Raw genomic sequence first — 17,148 nt, forward strand, 5'->3', positions numbered from 1 at the left:
CTCGGCGGCCCGGAGGCGGACGCGGGGCAGGCCGCGGGGGCGCCGCAGGGGCCCAGCCGCCAGCTCCCACCCGCCCGCTCCGCGTGGACGCGGCTCCGGGCCGACTCCGGCCGGCTCTGGCGGCGGCAGCGGCCACGATCGCCTCCCGAGCCAGAGCCCGAGCCACAGCGCCGAAGCCCAGGCCCGAGCGCCCCCGCCGGCGGCGTCCGGAAGTGCGGGGGCGGGGCCGGGGCGCGGGGACGAGGTGAGAGCGCGGGGCGGGGCCTCAACACGGGGCGGGGCCGGCAGCGCGGGGACGAGGTAAACGGTGTGGGGCGGGGCTTCAGGCGCGGGGCGGGGCTGAAAGCGCGAGGATAAAGTGAGGAGCGCGGGGCGGGGCCGGGGCGTGGGCGGGGCCGGAAGCGAGAAGAAGAGGTGAAGAACGCGGGGCGGGGCCTCGGGCGTGGGGCGGGGACCGGGGAGTAAGGCGGGGCCCGCCTCGAGCAGAAGAGGTAAAGAGCGTGGGGCGGGGCCTCCGGCGCGGGGCGGGGCCGGAAGCGAGAAGATGAGGTGAGAAACATGGGGCGGGGTCTCTGCATGGGCGGGAGAGGGGCGTGGTCAGTGCCTGCCGGGGGCGGGGCGTGCCGGGGGCGCGGTCGCGCCGTCTTCCCGAGGGGCGGTGCGGAAGCGGAGCCCGGGAGGCTCTGGCTTCCCGGAGTGCGGAGTGGGAGAGGCGCCGTTGCAGGTGCTTGGAATGGCCGCGGCCGTGGGGAGCACTGGGCGGACTGCGCGCCCCGACGGGCGCACGTGGGGCGCAGCCCTTTTCTGCCGCCAGTACATCGGAGGGCAGCCAGGGGGCTGCAGGCCTCGGGGCTCCCTGCCCAGCCGGCCCTGGACAGGAGGCCCTCGTGGGGACCGCCACGGCCTGCCCGCCGCCGTGAGGGAAGCAGGCTCCCGGGAGTGGGGTGGTCGGCAGGCAGGGATGGCCAGGGCCCTTGGAAGGTGGGGTGGGCTCCACCCTCCTGAGTCCCCAGGCAGCCTGGACTCACAGCGCCAGGGAACACGTTAGGCCCCAATATATGGCGGCTCTCACCCGGACAGGAGCCACAACCTCCAAAGAGCCCACCGGCTAGGACCCTCTGCCTTGATTTCTCCCAGGCACCATCTAGTATCAGAGAAGGGTTCTCCTTCCCTCCGCTGCCCAGGCCAGCCCCAGAGCAAGGCCATTGGAGTGTCCAGACCCTTGCACCCCCTCCCCTGGGCTGTCTCCACAGCGGCCCTGCCAAGGAGTGCAGTCCGATCCCACCACCCTGGCTGCCCATATCCGTGTCTCTTGCCCTGCAGGCCACAGAGCATGAGGTCACAGCCCCAGGCACCCCACGGCAGAGAGGCACGGGCCCCCAGCAGCAGCCCCAGCACCAGCTCTGGCCAGCCCAACCCTTTCAGAACCAACCCTCTGCTCTCCACCCAGGCCTCAGCCGACCATCAGGCCCTCCCCAAGGAGGAGGATGTGAGTACCAGGATCTGCCGCCTCCCACAACAGCCCAGGGCCCTGTCCTTCCCAGAGCACTATTGGGCCTGGCACCTCCCGGGATGCTCCAGGCAGCCCCCTGGGGTCAGCTATACCCCCGTTTCACAGAGGAGACAGCTGCAGTTCAGGCCACACAGGACCAGCTCGCCTCCTGTTGGGTGAGGGCTCCCCACCTCGTCTGCCCCACACCTGAGCCAACAGCCCTCATCTATCTATCTGCCCTCTGCTTTAGGCCTCCCAGGGCTCCCTGCTGCCCACAGCCCTTCAGGGCCCTTCCTAATGGCACCTCCCCCACACCTTCCCCTAGATGCGTCTGGCCACTTGCCCGCCTCCGTGCTTCCGTGTCCATCATGTCCATACCTGCCAGCTCCCTCCAGGCACCTCTCACGTCACCCCCATGTCTTTCCCTGGGCTGTGTCACCCTGGATGCCCAGCCTCACCCTTCAGAGCTCCCAGGCAAGCACAGAAGTCCCAGCTCCAGGCTCCCTGAGCTTCCAGCCCACCCCCCACCAGATGCCCACAGGTGGGACTGCATGGGGAACCATGTGTGGAAGCCTCCCAGCCCTCGCCCCTGCCAGCACTCAGCATGGTGTCTGATGCCAGCATCGCTGTGTGGGAAAGGGGGTAGCACGGGACAAGGGCCACTAGGCTGTCCCCAGCCTGCCAAGGCCTAGGCCCACCTCCCAGGGCCATCACTGTGCTCAGAGCAGGCGGGCAGGGGCTAGGGATATGAACAAAGGTGCACTGTTAGGCTAACACCTGGCCCCGCTGGGTCCTGGCTGCAGGCACCCTGCCAGGTCCCACAGTGCTGGACACTGGGGCCTCCCCGCAAGCCCCCTAGCCCATTCAGCCTCAGAACCTTAGAGGAGACAGAGTGGGTGGCCTCCATGGTAAAGCACAGTTTCCAGGGATGAGGGAGTCCTGGGTGGCCAGACAGACAGCAGGACCTCAGACACTGGCCCATGGGCTGCCCCCCGACTCCCAACAAGGTCCCCAATGCTTGCCTTGGTTCTGCAGAGCTGCTGCTGTGTCCGGGCCAGGCTCTCGGGGCTGTGTCCACGTCCATCCTCCTCTTGGCCCTCGGTGGCAGGTGTCCCCAGGCACTGGGACCAGAACAAGGCCCTTGGGCCTCCAGCTCCTCGGGGCCCCTGCCCTGCAGGGACAGGAAGGGGGTCAGAAAGCCTGGAGGAAATGCAGCAGCCCTTCTAAAGTAGGTTGTGGTGTGGGTGTGGAGGGGAGATTCTCTGAGCCTAGTGGGGGTAGGAGGAGACCAGAGGCAGGCCAGGCAGAAGAGAGGTAGAGGAAGGCCCTGAGGAGGGGCAGGGAGGCGCGCGGGGGCCTGTGGTGTGCAGGGTGAGGTTCAGCCACCTCCCTTCCTCACAGAGCTCCTTGAAGAGGCAAACGCCCTGTGCTTCGAGCGCGAGTTTGCCATGAAGGCTTTTATTTGATTGACCGTGGATGACATTTAATCAGGTTTTGTTTCTAGGCACCAAATGAGACACTTAAGAGCAGACATGAAATTATTTTCTTCAATGTAGACATAAAAGGTATTTTTTTTGTTTGTTGGTTTTTGGAGACGGAGTTTCATTCTGTTGCCCAGGCTGGAGCCCAGTGGCGTGATTTTGGCTCACTGCAGCCTCCATCTACCATGATCAAGTGATCTTCCCACCTCAGCCTCCCGAGTAACTGGGATTACAGGCGTGTGCCACCACACCCCACTAATTGTTTGTATTTTTGCTAGAGACAGGGTTTCATTATGTTGCCCAGGCCGGTCTCTAACTCCTGAGCTCAAGGGATCCACCTGCGTTGGCCTCCCGAAGTGCTGGGATTACAGGCCCAAGCCACCATGCCCAGCCTAAAAGGAATACTTTGAAAATAAAGTGGCTGGCCCAGAGCGGTGGCTCACGCCTGTAATCCCAGCACTTTGGGAGGCCGATGCAGGTGGATCACGAAGGAGTTCGAGACCAGCCTGACCAACATGGTGAAACCCCATCTCTACTAAAAATAGAAAAATTAGCGGGGCGTGGTGGCACACACCTGTAGTCCCAGCTACTCAGGAGGCTGAGGAAGGATAATTGCTTGAACCTGGGAGGCGGAGGGTGCAGTGAGCCGAGATCGCCCCATTGCACTCCAGCCTGGGTGACAGAGCGAGACTCTGTCTCAAAAAAATAAAAATAAAGAAAAGGCCAGGCACGGTGGCTCACATCCGTAGTCCTAGCAGTTCGGGAGGCCAAGGCCAGAGGATCACTTAAGCTTAGGAGTTCAAGACCAGTCTGGGCAACATAGTGAGACCTTGTCTCTACTAAACAATTTTTAAAAACTAGCTGGGCGTGGTGTTGCGCACCTGTGGTCTCAGCTACTCGGGAGCCCGAGGCAGGTGGATCACTTGAACCCGGCAGTTGGAGGCTTTAGTGAGCTGTGATTGAGCCACTACATGCCAGCCTGGGCAACAGAGTAAGACCGTGTCTCCAAGAAATAAAAATTAAGAAAATAATAAAGTGAGTTTTGATGCCTGAAGTGTGTTTATCCATTTAACTGAGGAAGATCACTTATAAAAAATGACCCAAAGGAGACCCTGGAAGACACCCCAAGGACGTTAGCTGGGGAGTGTTTGCCGCTGTACGATGTGTGATGGAGAGAGCCAGCTGCAGAGATGGACACTGTGCAGCCACCGACCCTGCACCAGTGTAAGGGGAGCGGGGGAAGAGGACAGACGGTTCTGATCCAGGGTTCTGGAGGCTGAGGGAAGCCTTGGGTTCAGCCTCTTCCTGTCTGCCCCTTCTCTGCCCCCTCCGCTCAGTCCATAGGTGTGAGAGGTGGGAGTGGGCAGGCAGGGGAGGCCCCTGGAGGGGAGGGAGGCCCCTGGAGGGGGAGGGAGGCCTTGGACCATCCCGTTCAGGCGAGGGAGGACTACACTTTCCATCGCAGGCAGAGCTCCCACCACCCTCCGCCGCCTTCCAGGCTGTAAGGCAAGCCCCAGCTCTCATCCCTGAGCCTTCTTTTTCCATCAGTTCTGAGCCCACAGGAGAGGCCAGATGCTGCCTGTGCCCCCATCCCAAGCCCAACAGAGAACAAGGAGCTACAACACCCCGGAGAGATGCCGCCAGGCCACGCACACAGGGCACCACTTTTCCTGAAAATAGAAAATGTGGGCCGGGCGCAGTGGCTCACACCTGTAATCCCAGCACTTTGGGAGGCTGAGGTGGGAGGATCACTTGAAGTCAGCAGTTTAAGATTAGCCTGGGCAACAATGCAAGACCCTTTCCCTATAGAAGCATTGTTTTTAATTAGCCAGGCATGGTGGTGTGCACCTGTGGTCCCAGGTACACGGAGACAGGAGGATGGCTTGAGCCTGAGAGGTCAAGGCTGCAGTGAGCTGAGATGGTGCCACTCCACTCCAGTCTGGGTGAGAGAAAGACCTGACACTGGGCCAGGTGCGGTGGCTCACACCTGTAATCCCAGCACTTTGGGAGGCTGAGGCGGGTGGATCACCTGAGGTCAAGAGTTCGAGACCAGCCTGGCCAACATGGTGAAACCCCGTCTCTACTAAAAATACAAAAATTAGGCCAGGCACAGTGGTTCACGCCTGTAATTTTAGCACTTTGGGATGCCAAGGTGGGTGTATCACCTCAGTTCAGGAGCTCCAGAGCAGCCTGGCCAGCTTGGTGAAACCCCATCTCTACTAAAAATGCAAAAAAGTAGCCAGGTGTGGTGGCAGGCCCCTGTAATCTCAACTACTGGGGAGGTTGGGGCAGAGAATCACTTGAACCCAGGAGACAGAGGTTGCAGTGAGCCAAGATTGTGCCAAGGCACTCCAGCCTGGGCAACAGAGTGAGACTCCATCTCACAAAAAAAAGAAAAGAAAAAGAAATGAAACGGCTGCTGTGGCCACAATGCTTGGTCCCCGCTGGCTCCGGGTCCATACTTGTCCCCTGGGGCAGGCCCCAGACCTGCCGTCACCCACGTCGCCTGCGCCCAGCCCCGTCCAGCAGACCTGACAGTCCCCACATCCCCGCCGGCCTCCAGGGGTCAAGGGTCAGGACCCCAAGGCCAACAGGAAAGCACTGGCAACAGGGCGGGGGCCTGGCCAGCCGGGCAGCCCAGAGGCAGTCCCCTCCATCCCAGGGTACTGTCCACACCTCCCAGTGTCCTGAGGGGAGTCCTCCTGCACTGCCTTTCTGAAGAGTTCTGACCCCAGGGTGTCCAGGGGCTGGGACTGGGGCCAGGTGGATACCAGGATGTGGTCAAGTAGGCCTGCCTGGAGGGTCCGGCCGCAGGGGCTGGGGAAGTAGGAGGGGAGGGCGGCCACCACTTCCCAACTCGGGAGCTGCTGACATCAGGAGACTGTTGGGCCTGGCCTGGCACCTGCCTCCCAGGAGACCTGAGTGCCCATCCTTGTCTTGGGCCAGCCTGTAGCCCTAGGCAAAGCAGGCACCTCCTTGTGCCAGTGTCCCCCTGGGCAAAGTGATCGTCCTGACCTGGCCTCACAGCCCCAGAGGTCCGTGTGTGACCCTCTCTGACAGGCCGGGTGGCGGGATGGAGCCCATGGCTGGCCATGGACCAGGTCTGGTGTCCCAGGCACATTGTGAGCACAGGGCAGGGCCTGCTGGCTTCCCCCAACCTCAGTGCTGTTTTCCCAAAAAAAGGTGGCATCCAAGTGCAGGGGCCATGCCCCGAGGGGCCTCGCGCTGACTTCGGGAAGCAGCAGGTGACGTCCCACCTCCCTGGGCAGCCTCAGGCCGCTTCCTGTCCTTGTTGGGGGGACTCCTGCCCCTGCCACACCGACCACAGTCCTTGTCCCTGCTGTTCCTTCACCTGAACGCCCTTCCCTGCCCTGACAGCCTCCATCCCACATGCCTCTCCGGGCGCTGCCGCCCCCGTTGGTGCTCCTCTGTCCTTCTACCCACTATCCTCAGCGGCCCCGATACCTGCACACCCCAGTGCCCAGCGGTTCCCCCTCGAGCTGGCAAGGGGACATTAAATGGGAGGTGAGGAAGCGCGGCCCCTGGCGGGCAGCTGCCTTTGCCCCGGCCCACCTGTGCCCCCGCCCACCTGTGCCCTCCGCCGCCTCCCTCTGCTCGGCTGTCCCAAGATGTCTCTCTCCGCTGCCTAGGAACCCTGAGGCCGCGGCCAAGTTCTGAGTGTGTGATTGTGTGTGCTGGGCCCCAGGCCCCTTTGTTGCCGCAGCATCTGTCGTGGCAAACAAAAGTGCACTGGATTAGCCACAGTGGATTAAAAGATTTGCTTCTCAGAGTTTACCTAATAACCTAACAATCGTGTCAACGGGAGCTTTGAACCCCCAGGGCGCGCCTGCCAGGCCAACTGAGAGCGCAAGGCCTCTGTGGGCAGCAGGGCGTGGTCAGGGGGAGGAGACACAGCCACGGCTGTCCTCACATCCAGCTCGGCCCCTGCGGGCTCCTCTGGGCAGAACTTGGGGAAGGCACGGCCTCTAGCAGGAGGTGGAGGCCTTTGAAAGGGTGCTGGTGTTGGGACCAGGTACCCAGCCCAGGCCCCCAGCCGCGTCCACACACGTCGCACACGGCCGCAAGGACACAAGCAGTGTGGAGATGGCCGCGTCGGCGACGTATGGGCCCCATGGCGCTGCGGTGCACGACCTCTGTGCTGTCACCCCACAGTGTCCGCTCCTGCACGTACACGCATGCATGCGCACACACGTGCACACGCACACACACACAAGCACGCCCCGCTTTGATCTCTAGAGGAGAGTCCATTGACAAGCTCTTAATCGCAGCTGCCCTTGCAGGGCCTGTCCCTGAAGTCCCAAGTAATGGGATTTGGCGCTTCTGATCCATCGGGCTGGCCGCTTCCCCTGTCATAGGTGGACATTTTTTTTCTTTATATCGCTTCTGTTTCTTTTTTTTTTTTTTTTCCTCGAAAAAATGCTGCTTAAACGGCACCGACTTGACATGGCTTGTCGCCTAGCCCTGGAGTGGTGGCCGGGACGCCGGCCTGGATCAGTCGGGGGTCTTTGATGCCGCCTCCATGTGAAACCTGACGTGGAAGACCCACCGGGGCGGCTTTGGGGTCCGAGGTCCGTCAGGATTCATCCTGCCTCAGCCTGCTCCCTTTGTCTCTTCCCCTGACCCTTCCTCGGGACACCCGGAGAGGGTCTGAGGGTGAGGGTGCGGGCGCTGCGTGTGGGCTTGCACTCGAGGGTGGGGTGGGCCGAGGGCACGGCCGCAGCCGCGAGAACAATGGGCAGAGGAGGCGCGTCCACCTGTCCGCCCGGCTGCCTGCCCGGCTTACCTCACCTGCCTGGCTCCGTGTGCCTGCTCACGCCCCACCGTCCCGCTGTCCGCCATGATGGGCTTGGCCGTCCGTCCGAGCACTTTCAGCCACTCTGGGAAGCAGGTCCCTGCTCTTGGCCACTGTGTGGCTGGGAGGCAGAAGCGTGACTCTGGGCTGCAGCTCGGGCTCCTGCCGCCGATTGGCTGAGGCAGGGACCAGATGACGGGCCTCAGAACCCTATGGTAGCCATGGCAACCAGCCCCTTTAGACACCGCCACCCCCGAGCCACTCCTGACTGCTGAGGGAGCAGGCGGCACTGCCCGTGGGCCCATGCCAGGGTCCCCTTGGAGGAACGAGGCGGGCATGGCTGCATGGTAGCTGTCCCCACAACAGCTGTTAAGCGTTTGCGTGTGTTTCGTTCGTGTCCAGTGTGTGGGGTCCTTGCCCCTCTCCTGGCCTGTCCGGGGCCACTCTGTGCCCTGCCTGACCCCCAGCGGAGGCAGAAGCACTGGCCTTGCAGCCCCTGCTGAGAGGAGGACTTCAGGTCAGGCTTGCCTCAGGGGCTGAAGGCCAGGCCCAGTCTGGTGGGAAAATAAAGGGTGGGAGCAGTGGAAGGGGGAGCAGGGAGAACTTCCCAGCCCCACTGGGCAGAGCCAAGCTCTCGCCCACCTCAGACGGCAAAGGCTGCCAGCTTTCTCTCCACCCACAGTCCACTCCGCCACCCTCTCGTTAGCTGCGGCCCGTGAAATACGCGCACGTGCTCACACAGTCCCGTCTCACAAGCCCCCTGAGGCCCCTCCCGAGGCCTTGCTCCCTGGACCTCGGGTTCCCACTGGGCAGGACTCTGGGTCTTTGGCCACACTGAGGAGACCGTCTGGCCATCAGTCACACACCTGAGGCTGCACCCGCTCTCCCCTGGGCTGCAGTGCCCTCTTGCGTCCCAAGAATGCCTCTTCCCTCCAGGGCGCACCAGCATCGGCCCCTGGCAAAGCTTTCCCGTATGTCTGGAGACGAGGCTTCTCAACCGTCACCCGTGGACGTCCTGGGCACTGCAGGGCACTGAGCATCCCCGGAACCACCCCCTGCCCCCAGCCCTGTGACAGCCAGAAACAGTGTTGGCTTGTCCACGCGCTCTGACAGCAGCACTGCCTGGCCAAGGCCCCTTCGAAGGCTTCCCCTAAGCCAGGGAAGCTGAGTCCCACTTCCTGGCCCAGGCCCAGCACCCGATGAGCAGAATCTGGTGATGAACAGCTGCAGGACTGCAAGGAGCAAGCGAGAGCCTTGGGCTGCTGCAGCCCAGGGAGGCCACTACCAAGGCCATCAGAGGGACCCGGGAGCCAGGGGAGCCTGGAGCATGGTCCATGGGGATCCACCTTCAAGAGAGCGACTTCGGGGCCAGTCCCAGGGAACCGGGCTTGGCATGGGCCTGGGCGCCGGGGGTCTCGGGCCGCGGCTGCTCCCCCAGGACTCTGGGCGCCGGGGGTCTCGGGCCGCGGCTGCTCCCCCAGGACTCTGGGTCTGGCTCTAAGCTTCTTCACACTGGCCTGGTTGTGAGCCGCCTGTCCCAGGATGGAACCCGGCCTTGAAGCCCTTCCCATGCCACGCTCAGAGCTACCAGCTTGTCTGGGGACAGGGTGTGGGTAGGGACGCTATCCTGGGACAGCAGGCAGTGGTTGGGGAGGATGGTCCAGGGCTGCAGCCGGCCTAGGGAGGGCTGCGGGGCGCCGCGGCAGAGGGAGCCAGGACTGCACGGGAGCCCAGGCTGCTGGGTGTGGCCATGTGGCCAGGGTTCCAGCTTGGGTGGCTGGTGGGTGTCAGAGGGACAGTGACTCAAGGGAGCCTGGGAGCCCCACACAACCCAGCCCGTGCCTGGGCAGCAGAGGGCTGGAGTTACAGACAGGCACTGGTGAGAGGGAGAGGGCGGCCAAGGACTGAAGGTGGAGGCGGAGCCCTAAGCAGGCCCGCGGGACACACAGTGGTCTCCCGGCAGCTCCCTTGGGCTCCCAGCACCCTGACGGGGGCACAGGACAGGAGCAGAGGTGCCAAGCGACCCAGAGGGCCCGCCCGCTCTCCATGCCGTTCCCTCCACTATCCTGCTGCTCTGTGCACCTGAGCAGGACTCAGGAAGCAGGTGAGACCCTTGGGGTCAGGGGTCAGACATGGACTTGTGACTGGGTGCCTCAGGCCAGCCTCACATCCACTCCACCCTACCCTTCCTGGCCTTGGCTCCCCCGTCTCTATGTGGAGTGATGGGGTCACCGACGCCCCTTCCAGGCCTCCAGTTTTCTACCCCCAAGGGATCCCTGCCCATAGCCACGGTGAGGGTCCACCCCGGAGTCCACCCCCAGGTCCACAGCCCATTCTCCGCCCGACACCGCGGCTGACTGTTGTCATGGAAACACATGGCCTCTGCCAAGCCTGGGACACATGTGGGGAACTCCTGGCCCCTGAGGACTCCGAGAGGCTGGGGCTGGTGCAGGCCGGCCCAGGGCAGCTCTGCCTCCCGTGGGGTTGATCTTGCTCTGCACAGATCCCTCTCCCGCTCCAGGTGCCTGAGGGTCTGCAGGCCTCAGTGAGGGAGAACTGGCCGTTCTCAGAGACGGAGTCCAACACTTCAGGAAGGAGCCCGACAGGTGTGATTGGTGAGGATGGCAGAAGGAGGGTCTGGTGGCCCCAGCCCGGCCTGGCTCTGGAAGGGGTGAGGTGGGCACAGGGAGGGCAGGGAAGGGGTGGGGTGGGCGCGGGGAAGGGGTGGAGTGGGCACGGGGAGGGCGGGGAGGGGGTGGAGTGGGCGCGGGGAGGGGGAGGGGGATGGGTGGGTGCGGGGGGGGGCGGGGAGGGGTGGCCAGCAGCCATTCCCAGGTTGGCTGCCCAGGCTCCCAGCTCATTTCTCGGTTCCCCACCCACATGTTGGAGCCGGTACAGTCCCTGGGACCCCTCCCCACATCCCAGAAGGCAGAATAGCATGCTGGATCCAGCTGCTGGGTCTGTCCCAGACCTGAGTCACGGTTTGGTCTTGGGGGATGGGTCTGGCATTCACGGAAGGCCTCTTACCCTTTTCTCAGTCAAGGACTTCTGTGGCCTCTGACCAGAAAGTAATCAGGGCCCTGGCCACACCCAGACCCCACCTCAGTCCGGCCTGGCCTCCCCTGCAGGAAGACTAAACAGCCATGGGTTCCAGCGAGGTGACTGGCAGAGGAGGTAACCTGCTGAGGCCAAATGCAGCTCCTCCCACTGGCCAGCTGGCAGCCTGGTCCCAGACCCACAACCCTGAGTCAACACAAGTCAGGACACACTGATGAGCACGTTCCACCATGGCCGACAGGGGGACCGAGGCCAGCGCCTACCAGCCGATTGCCAAGCCTGGCCCCTAACTTCTTGGGGCCCCCAGAGTCTGACCCAGGAAGCCCTACAGGCGTTGGCAGGAGCCCTGCTTACCGTAGGGCTTGGTTGGGGTGGGAAAGAGCAGGTGGTGAGTGAGGGGCAGCCACCGAGGCCTGAGCTGGGAGGTGCTGGACACACACAGCATCAGGGAGTCAGGGGCAGGTCGAGGGGCTGGAGGGGGCTTGGCTTAAGTTCACAGCTGAACACGGGAACTGTGCAGGGCAGGGCGTGGCCACAACATCCCAACTCTGGCTAGAGCTGGGGCGGGGAACAGCACTCATGCTGTCGGCAGCTGGGCTGAGCCTCATGGCCCCACAGAGCTGGCTGAGCACTGTCTGTTTTTCATAAAGTGTTTTTTTTTGAGACAGAGTCTCGCTCTGTCGCCCAGGGTGGAGTGCAGTGGTGCGATCTCCACTCACTGTAACCTCCACCTCCCGGGTTCATGCCATTCTCCTGCCTCAGCCTCCCGAGTAGCTGGGACTACAGGCGCCCGCCACCATGCCCAGCTAATTTTTTTGTATTTTTAGTAGAGACGGGGTTTCACCGTGTTAGCCAGGATGGTCTCGATTTCCTGACCTCGTGATCCGCCCGCCTCGGCCTCCCAAAATGCTGGGATTACAGGCGTGAGCCACCGCGCCCGGCCTATTTCTTTTTTTTTTTTTTCTTTTTGAGACAGAGTCTCGCTCTGTCACCCAAGCTGGAGTACAGTGGCACAGTCTCAGCTCACTGCAAGCTCTGCCTCCCAGGTTCAAGCGATTCTCCTCCCTCAGCCTCCCGTGTAGCTGGGACCACAGGCATGTGTCAACATGCCTAGCTAATTTTTTGTATTTTTAGTAGAGATGGGGTTTCACCGCGTTAGCCAGGATGGTCTCTATCTCCTGACCTCGTGATCCACCCGCCTCGGCCTCCCAAAGTGCTGGGATTACAGGTGTGAGCCACCGTGCCTGGCCTAAAATTTTTTTCAAGCTCGTTCACAGAGCAGGGGCATCACATGAAGGCACTGGTGTGGGGAGCAGCAGGATATGTCAGCAGAGGTGCCCGGTGTGGACAGAGCCCTCGGGGGCCCTCCCAGAGCTCTGAACCAGGCAGGTCCTGACCCCAGTGACCCCTTGTGGCCCCGGGAGCCACGTGCTCCCCTGCAGTCCAGCAGGGCCAACTGCACACTCCCTCTGGACTCTGCCACAGCCCCCTTGGGAGCCAGAGGCTCCTCAATCAGCCAGCAGGCCCACGTCGGGCAGCTGCCTCCAGTTCACCCCATCCTGCCACCAGCTGGGGCTGGCTTAGGCTCAGGGGACATAAACCCCCCCTTGTCATTCTGCACATGCAGCTGGGGGAGCCCTCCCTGTACTCCCTGGGAAAACCAAATGGGTCCGGAGGATCAGGATTTCCAGGTAAGGGTTGGGGGAGAGGGTCAGGTAACCCCAAACCTCAGGGCGGGAAATGCCTTAGGGTGCACAGCCCGGCTTCCCGCTGGCCAAACCTCCACCCTGCAGGTCAGGTGGGAGGTATCTGGAGGGGACACCAAGGTCGCAGGTCCCCAAGTTCGTGTCGCCCCCACCTCCTGTACCACTCGCCACAACAGTGCTGACCAGGGAGAGGCTCCTGACTCAGGCAGCTGCACCAGCAGGGCCCTCTGAGGACCTGCCCCTCCTGGTTCCTTCCAGTACCTGCAGAGCCAGACCACAGCCTCCCTCGCCCTGTTCTGAAGAACGTTCGAGAAGGGCAGGAATGTGCAATGGAGAGGGAATGGGCATCATCCGGCTGCATCCCTGGATGCCCCCAGCTACACCAGACCCTCTACCAGAGGAAAGACACAGAATACGGCCAGGGGAGGTGGCTCACACCTGTAATCCCAACACTTTGGAAGGTTGAGGCAGGTGGGTCACCTGAGGTCAGGAGTTCAAGCCCAGCCTGGCCAACATGGTGAAACCCCTTCTCTACTAAAATACAATTAGCCATACATGATAGCGGGGTGCCTGTAATCCCAGCTACTCAGGAGGCTGAGACAGGACAATCACTTGAACCCTGGAGGTGGAGGTTGTAGTGAGTCCAGATCGTGCCACTGCACTCCAGCCTGGGCGACTGAGCAAGACTCCGTCTCAAAAAAAGAAAAGAAAAAAAAAACACAAAACACAGAATTGAACCTCGCTCTCTGCAGCTCACCGGGGGACGGGCACAGCCAGAGTCAATGCCCACGGCTCATCCGAGGTCTCAGGGGCAGCAAGGGCAGGGGTGACAGGATCAGGATCCCCAAAGAGAACGCCAGTCCTTAAAGCAAAGACACACACACACACAGCCTGGCCCAGACTTTACTCGCTCCCGGCCCCACAGGCACAAGGAACACTGCTGCAAACGTGGGGGCCCAGCCTGAGAGGAGCCTCTGGGCGGCCCAGGCCTCCTGGGGATCCCTGCCAAGCTGGCCCCGGGCTGGAAGGTGCATGGGCAGCACACGAAACCAGGATCCACCCACTGCCCACCGGTGGCCCTCACAGCTCCCCGGGATCTGTGTCCTCAGTGCAAAGGGCCTGGCAGGGAAGGCTGGGCCTGTTGGTCAGACATGGAGGAGCTGTGTGGTCACTGGCCACTGGCTCTCTTCTGCACCACCGCCGGCTCTGACAGTGCCTGCTCCTGCAGCTGCTGGATCAGCTCCGCCACATAGATCTTGAACAGGGGTACAGGGTCCTGAAGGAGAGAGGGGCTCATGGTGAGGCCAGGGAAGCCCAGGGCAGCTGGAGTTCCGGCGGGGATGGGATCAGCAGCTGCCACCCAGAGGAACCGGGGCATGAGAGGCCCTGGAGGGCAGAGTCCTGTCGGTGAGATGAGGAATCCCCTCCCTTGGGGATGCCGGAGGCACACACATACCCCTGTCCCATCCCTGTGGTCATGGATAAACAGAAGGAATAGGGGCAGCCAGCTGCCATGCCATCAGGGGCTCCCTGTCCTGACAGCTACCTCAGGCTCCAGACCCTGGGATGCTGGTGGCCGAGCAAACCCTCGGTGCAGGAACCCACTCCTCCTACTGAGGGTCCTGGGACAGGACGGGGTGGGGACTTGGAGGGGAGGGAGCGGGCCATGCTCCTCTGGGTGGGCAATGCAGAGCAGCAGCTCTTCCCCAAGCCCACCCAGTGCACCAGCCCCTCGTGCAGGCTCTCTCCAAGGCAGCACACTCCCAGACCTGAACACCAGGCTCTGGGCAGGCAGCAGCGGCTGGTGCTCACACACTCACCTTCTCCTCCAAAAGTCTCTGCTTCTCAATGGCCTCCTCCAGCGTCAGGCCCACCCACTCTGCCTCCTCCTCTGGGATGGCAAATTCCTAGGCAGGCAGAGATGGAAAGGGCAGTGAGGCCCAGGGCAGGGCCAGGAGTCCCCAGGTGTAGGGAGCGGGACGGAAACCCTCACCTTGTACTTGTCGTAGATGGCTGCCCGCCGCTCGGGGTCCTCGGGGTGCAGCTGGGGGTCCTGCCGGGCAAGCCGCAGCAGCATCCCTCGCTTCAGGTCCATTCCAAACTTGGAGCACAGGTCCTCCTTCGGGGTCTGGCAGAAGGCTCACATGGGGCCAGGTGCTGGTGGCAGGGCCCCGCCTACCCTTCCAGCCAACCCACCTGGCTCCTCTCTAGCCGCTGGTGGTCCCAGGACAGGACAGAGAAGGCCCGGGTGGGGCCGCCTCAGCACCCCAGCCTGGGGGGTGGGACCAGCACAGAAGCAAGTCCAAGTGCAGGAAAAGGGGCGGCTGTGCTCGCTCAGGCCCCACGGGCAAGTCAGCCACCCACAGAGCGACAGCCTCGCCTGAAGGCAGGAAACCCCACTGGTGCTGGCCAGAAAGGGGCATGGCCCCACTCATGCTTTCCCAGTGACCCTCCTGTGCAGACGTCAGCGTGCCCCGGTGTGATGCTGACCTGGGGCTCCCGTGAGTCTGACTGGCCCATCCCACACCCCGCTGTGCACTGACTCGCCCCACCCCGCTTGCCTTGAGGATGTAAAAGTCGAGCCCGTAAGCCTCATCAATGAGGTCCAGGGTCCGCATGGTCACAGTCACCGTGAACTTCTTGTCCAGGATCTCACTGTAGAGCTCTCGCTCAAACAGCTGTGGCTTCCACACTTTCTTCAGCCTCTTGGAGAGCTGAGGGTGCAACAGAGCCTCCATGAGTACTGCTGCTTTCTCTTACAGACCAAGGGGGGCCCAGGGCAACTGCCCTCACCTTCCCCCCCCGGAGGCTCCATCACAGAACCACTGCTGTCAGACTGGGGACCTGGAGCTAAGTGGGCCGGCCCCCAGCCCAGTGCCGCCCCAGCCCGACCCGGGTCCTGGCTGTGTACCCAGAAGTCAGCTGCTCCCCAACAAGCTGGGCGTTCCCGCCCTTGTCACATGGTTTCTGCATGTATTTCAGAAACATGTGCTACCCCACAGTTTACAGGTTGTCACATTACAACCTGGAGGTGACACAAGTCTCCCCAGAGGCTTCAGCAGTCCCGCCAGGAAGTCCACCACAAGCAGCCTCGAAGCTCTGCTGGCCTCCCCCACCTGCTCTGCTGGCCTCCCCCACCTGCTCTGCTGGCCTCCCCCACCTGCTCTGCTGGCCTTCCCCACCTGCTCTGCTCATCACACAGGCCTCCTCCCCATCCTAACTTTACCCCGACTCCCCACGGCCTCTGGTTGCTCCCCCGGCCTGAGTCACCCCACCTCACCCCTACTTTATCAGTCCTGTTTGCCAGAACTGCGGTTCTTCACTCAGCGTGCTCCTTTGCCGGAGCTGTGTCTCCTCCAGGCTGTAATCCCCAGGGCCCACCCAGGTCTCTCCAGGTACCCCGGGCGTCCGGCACAGAGCCGGCACAGCCAAGCCCTGAGAGGAGCCCCTGAAGCCCGCCTGCCGACCCACCTTGTCGTTGTTGGCGTATATTTGGCCCAGGATCCAGCCCTCGCCGCCCCACAGCCCCCGCTGGGATTCGGGGGGAAAGTAGATGGGAATGGGCACGTCCTCCACACGCTCCCGCTGCCCGTTCTTGGGGTTGATCTTGAACTTGGCCCCATGAGGCCTATAGTGCACGGGAGTGGGCGTCCGCTCCTCCTCCAGGGAGCGCAGGTAGTGGCCGGGCAGGCGGGAACAGATGCCCTCCCGCAGCTGCAGCCGCTTCCAGAGCCACACGGGATACTTGTGTAGAGGCATCGCGAGCCTGGCAGGAGGTGGGGCTCGCAGTCACTCGCAGCCTGGCCCGGCCCCCGGCTCTCACCCCCTACCCCGGCCCCCGGCTCTCACCCGCTACCCCGGCCCCCGGCTCCCACCCCCTACCCCGGCCCCCGGCTCCCACCCCCTACCCCGGCCCCCGGCTCTCACCCGCTACCCCGGCCCCCGGCCCCCGGCCCCCGGCTCCCACCCGCTACCCCGGCCCCCGGCCCCCACCCCCTACCCCGGCCCCCGGCTCTCACCCGCTACCCCGGCCCCCGGCCCCCGGCTCCCACCCGCTACCCCGGCCCCCGGCTCCCACCCCCTACCCCGACCCCCGGCTCCCACCCGCTACCCCGGCCCCCGGCTCCCACCCCCTACCCCGGCCCCCGGCTCTCACCCGCTACCCCGGCCCCCGGCTCCCACCCCCTACCCCGGCCCCCGGCTCTCACCCGCTACCCCGGCCCCCGGCTCCCACTCCCTACCCCGGCCCCCGGCTCTCACTCCGTACCCCGGCCCCCGGCCCCCGGCTCCCACCCCCTACCCCCTACCCCGGCCCCCGTCCCGCACCCACCTGCCACTCCCCTTCTGCCCCGGCGCCCCCCCACACCCCACCTGCCCGCGCCCACCTTTCAGGGTTCAGAGCCCACCGGAACCGGAAGCCGATCTGCCGCGCCTGGACCTCCTCCCACCGCTGATTGGCTGTAAAAGCCATCCGTCTACCCCCCTCGTCCCGCCCCGCTTCCGTCTTTAGGGACCGTAAAAAACACCCCACAGACAGCAGCAGCAGCTCAAGGCACCGTTGGCTATGTGCGGCCCCGGCGTTTCCGCGAAGGGCGGCAC

General features: G+C 63.4%; 1 protein-coding gene across 2 annotated transcripts; it reads right to left on the bottom strand.

Moving 5' to 3' along the window:
* Nucleotides 1–13,438: 13,438 nt before the first annotated feature.
* Nucleotides 13,439–17,127, bottom strand: MRPL28 (mitochondrial ribosomal protein L28). Of its 2 annotated transcripts, none has more exons than XM_055364742.1 (6): nucleotides 16,935–17,127; nucleotides 16,021–16,315; nucleotides 15,111–15,263; nucleotides 14,543–14,677; nucleotides 14,370–14,456; nucleotides 13,439–13,825 (listed from the first exon to the last, which is right to left on the bottom strand). In XM_055364742.1, exons 1-6 carry the CDS (start codon nucleotides 17,018–17,020, stop codon nucleotides 13,718–13,720), a joined length of 864 nt encoding a protein of 287 aa, XP_055220717.1. In that variant the 5' UTR covers nucleotides 17,021–17,127; the 3' UTR covers nucleotides 13,439–13,717. The 2 variants fall into 2 exon arrangements, with proteins under 2 accessions (XP_055220717.1, XP_055220718.1); XM_055364743.2 differs by having other exon boundaries at nucleotides 16,880–16,940.
* Between the last annotated feature and the right edge of the window lie 21 nt (nucleotides 17,128–17,148).

The sequence above is a fragment of the Gorilla gorilla genome, chromosome 18, assembly GCF_029281585.2.
Source record: "Gorilla gorilla gorilla isolate KB3781 chromosome 18, NHGRI_mGorGor1-v2.1_pri, whole genome shotgun sequence".
NCBI lineage: Eukaryota > Metazoa > Chordata > Mammalia > Primates > Hominidae > Gorilla > Gorilla gorilla.

Bases quoted from the DNA above. Each gene is read 5' to 3' on its own strand.
- MRPL28 (XM_055364742.1), bottom strand. From the start codon at position 17,020: ATGGCTTTTACAGCCAATCAGCGGTGGGAGGAGGTCCAGGCGCGGCAG. The intron at 16,316-16,934 runs GTGGGCGCGGGC...ACCTCCTGCCAG, and splicing joins TGGGCTCTGAACCCTGAAAG to GCTCGCGATGCCTCTACACA. The intron at 15,264-16,020 runs GTGGGTCGGCAG...TTGCACCCTCAG, and splicing joins TATACGCCAACAACGACAAG to CTCTCCAAGAGGCTGAAGAA.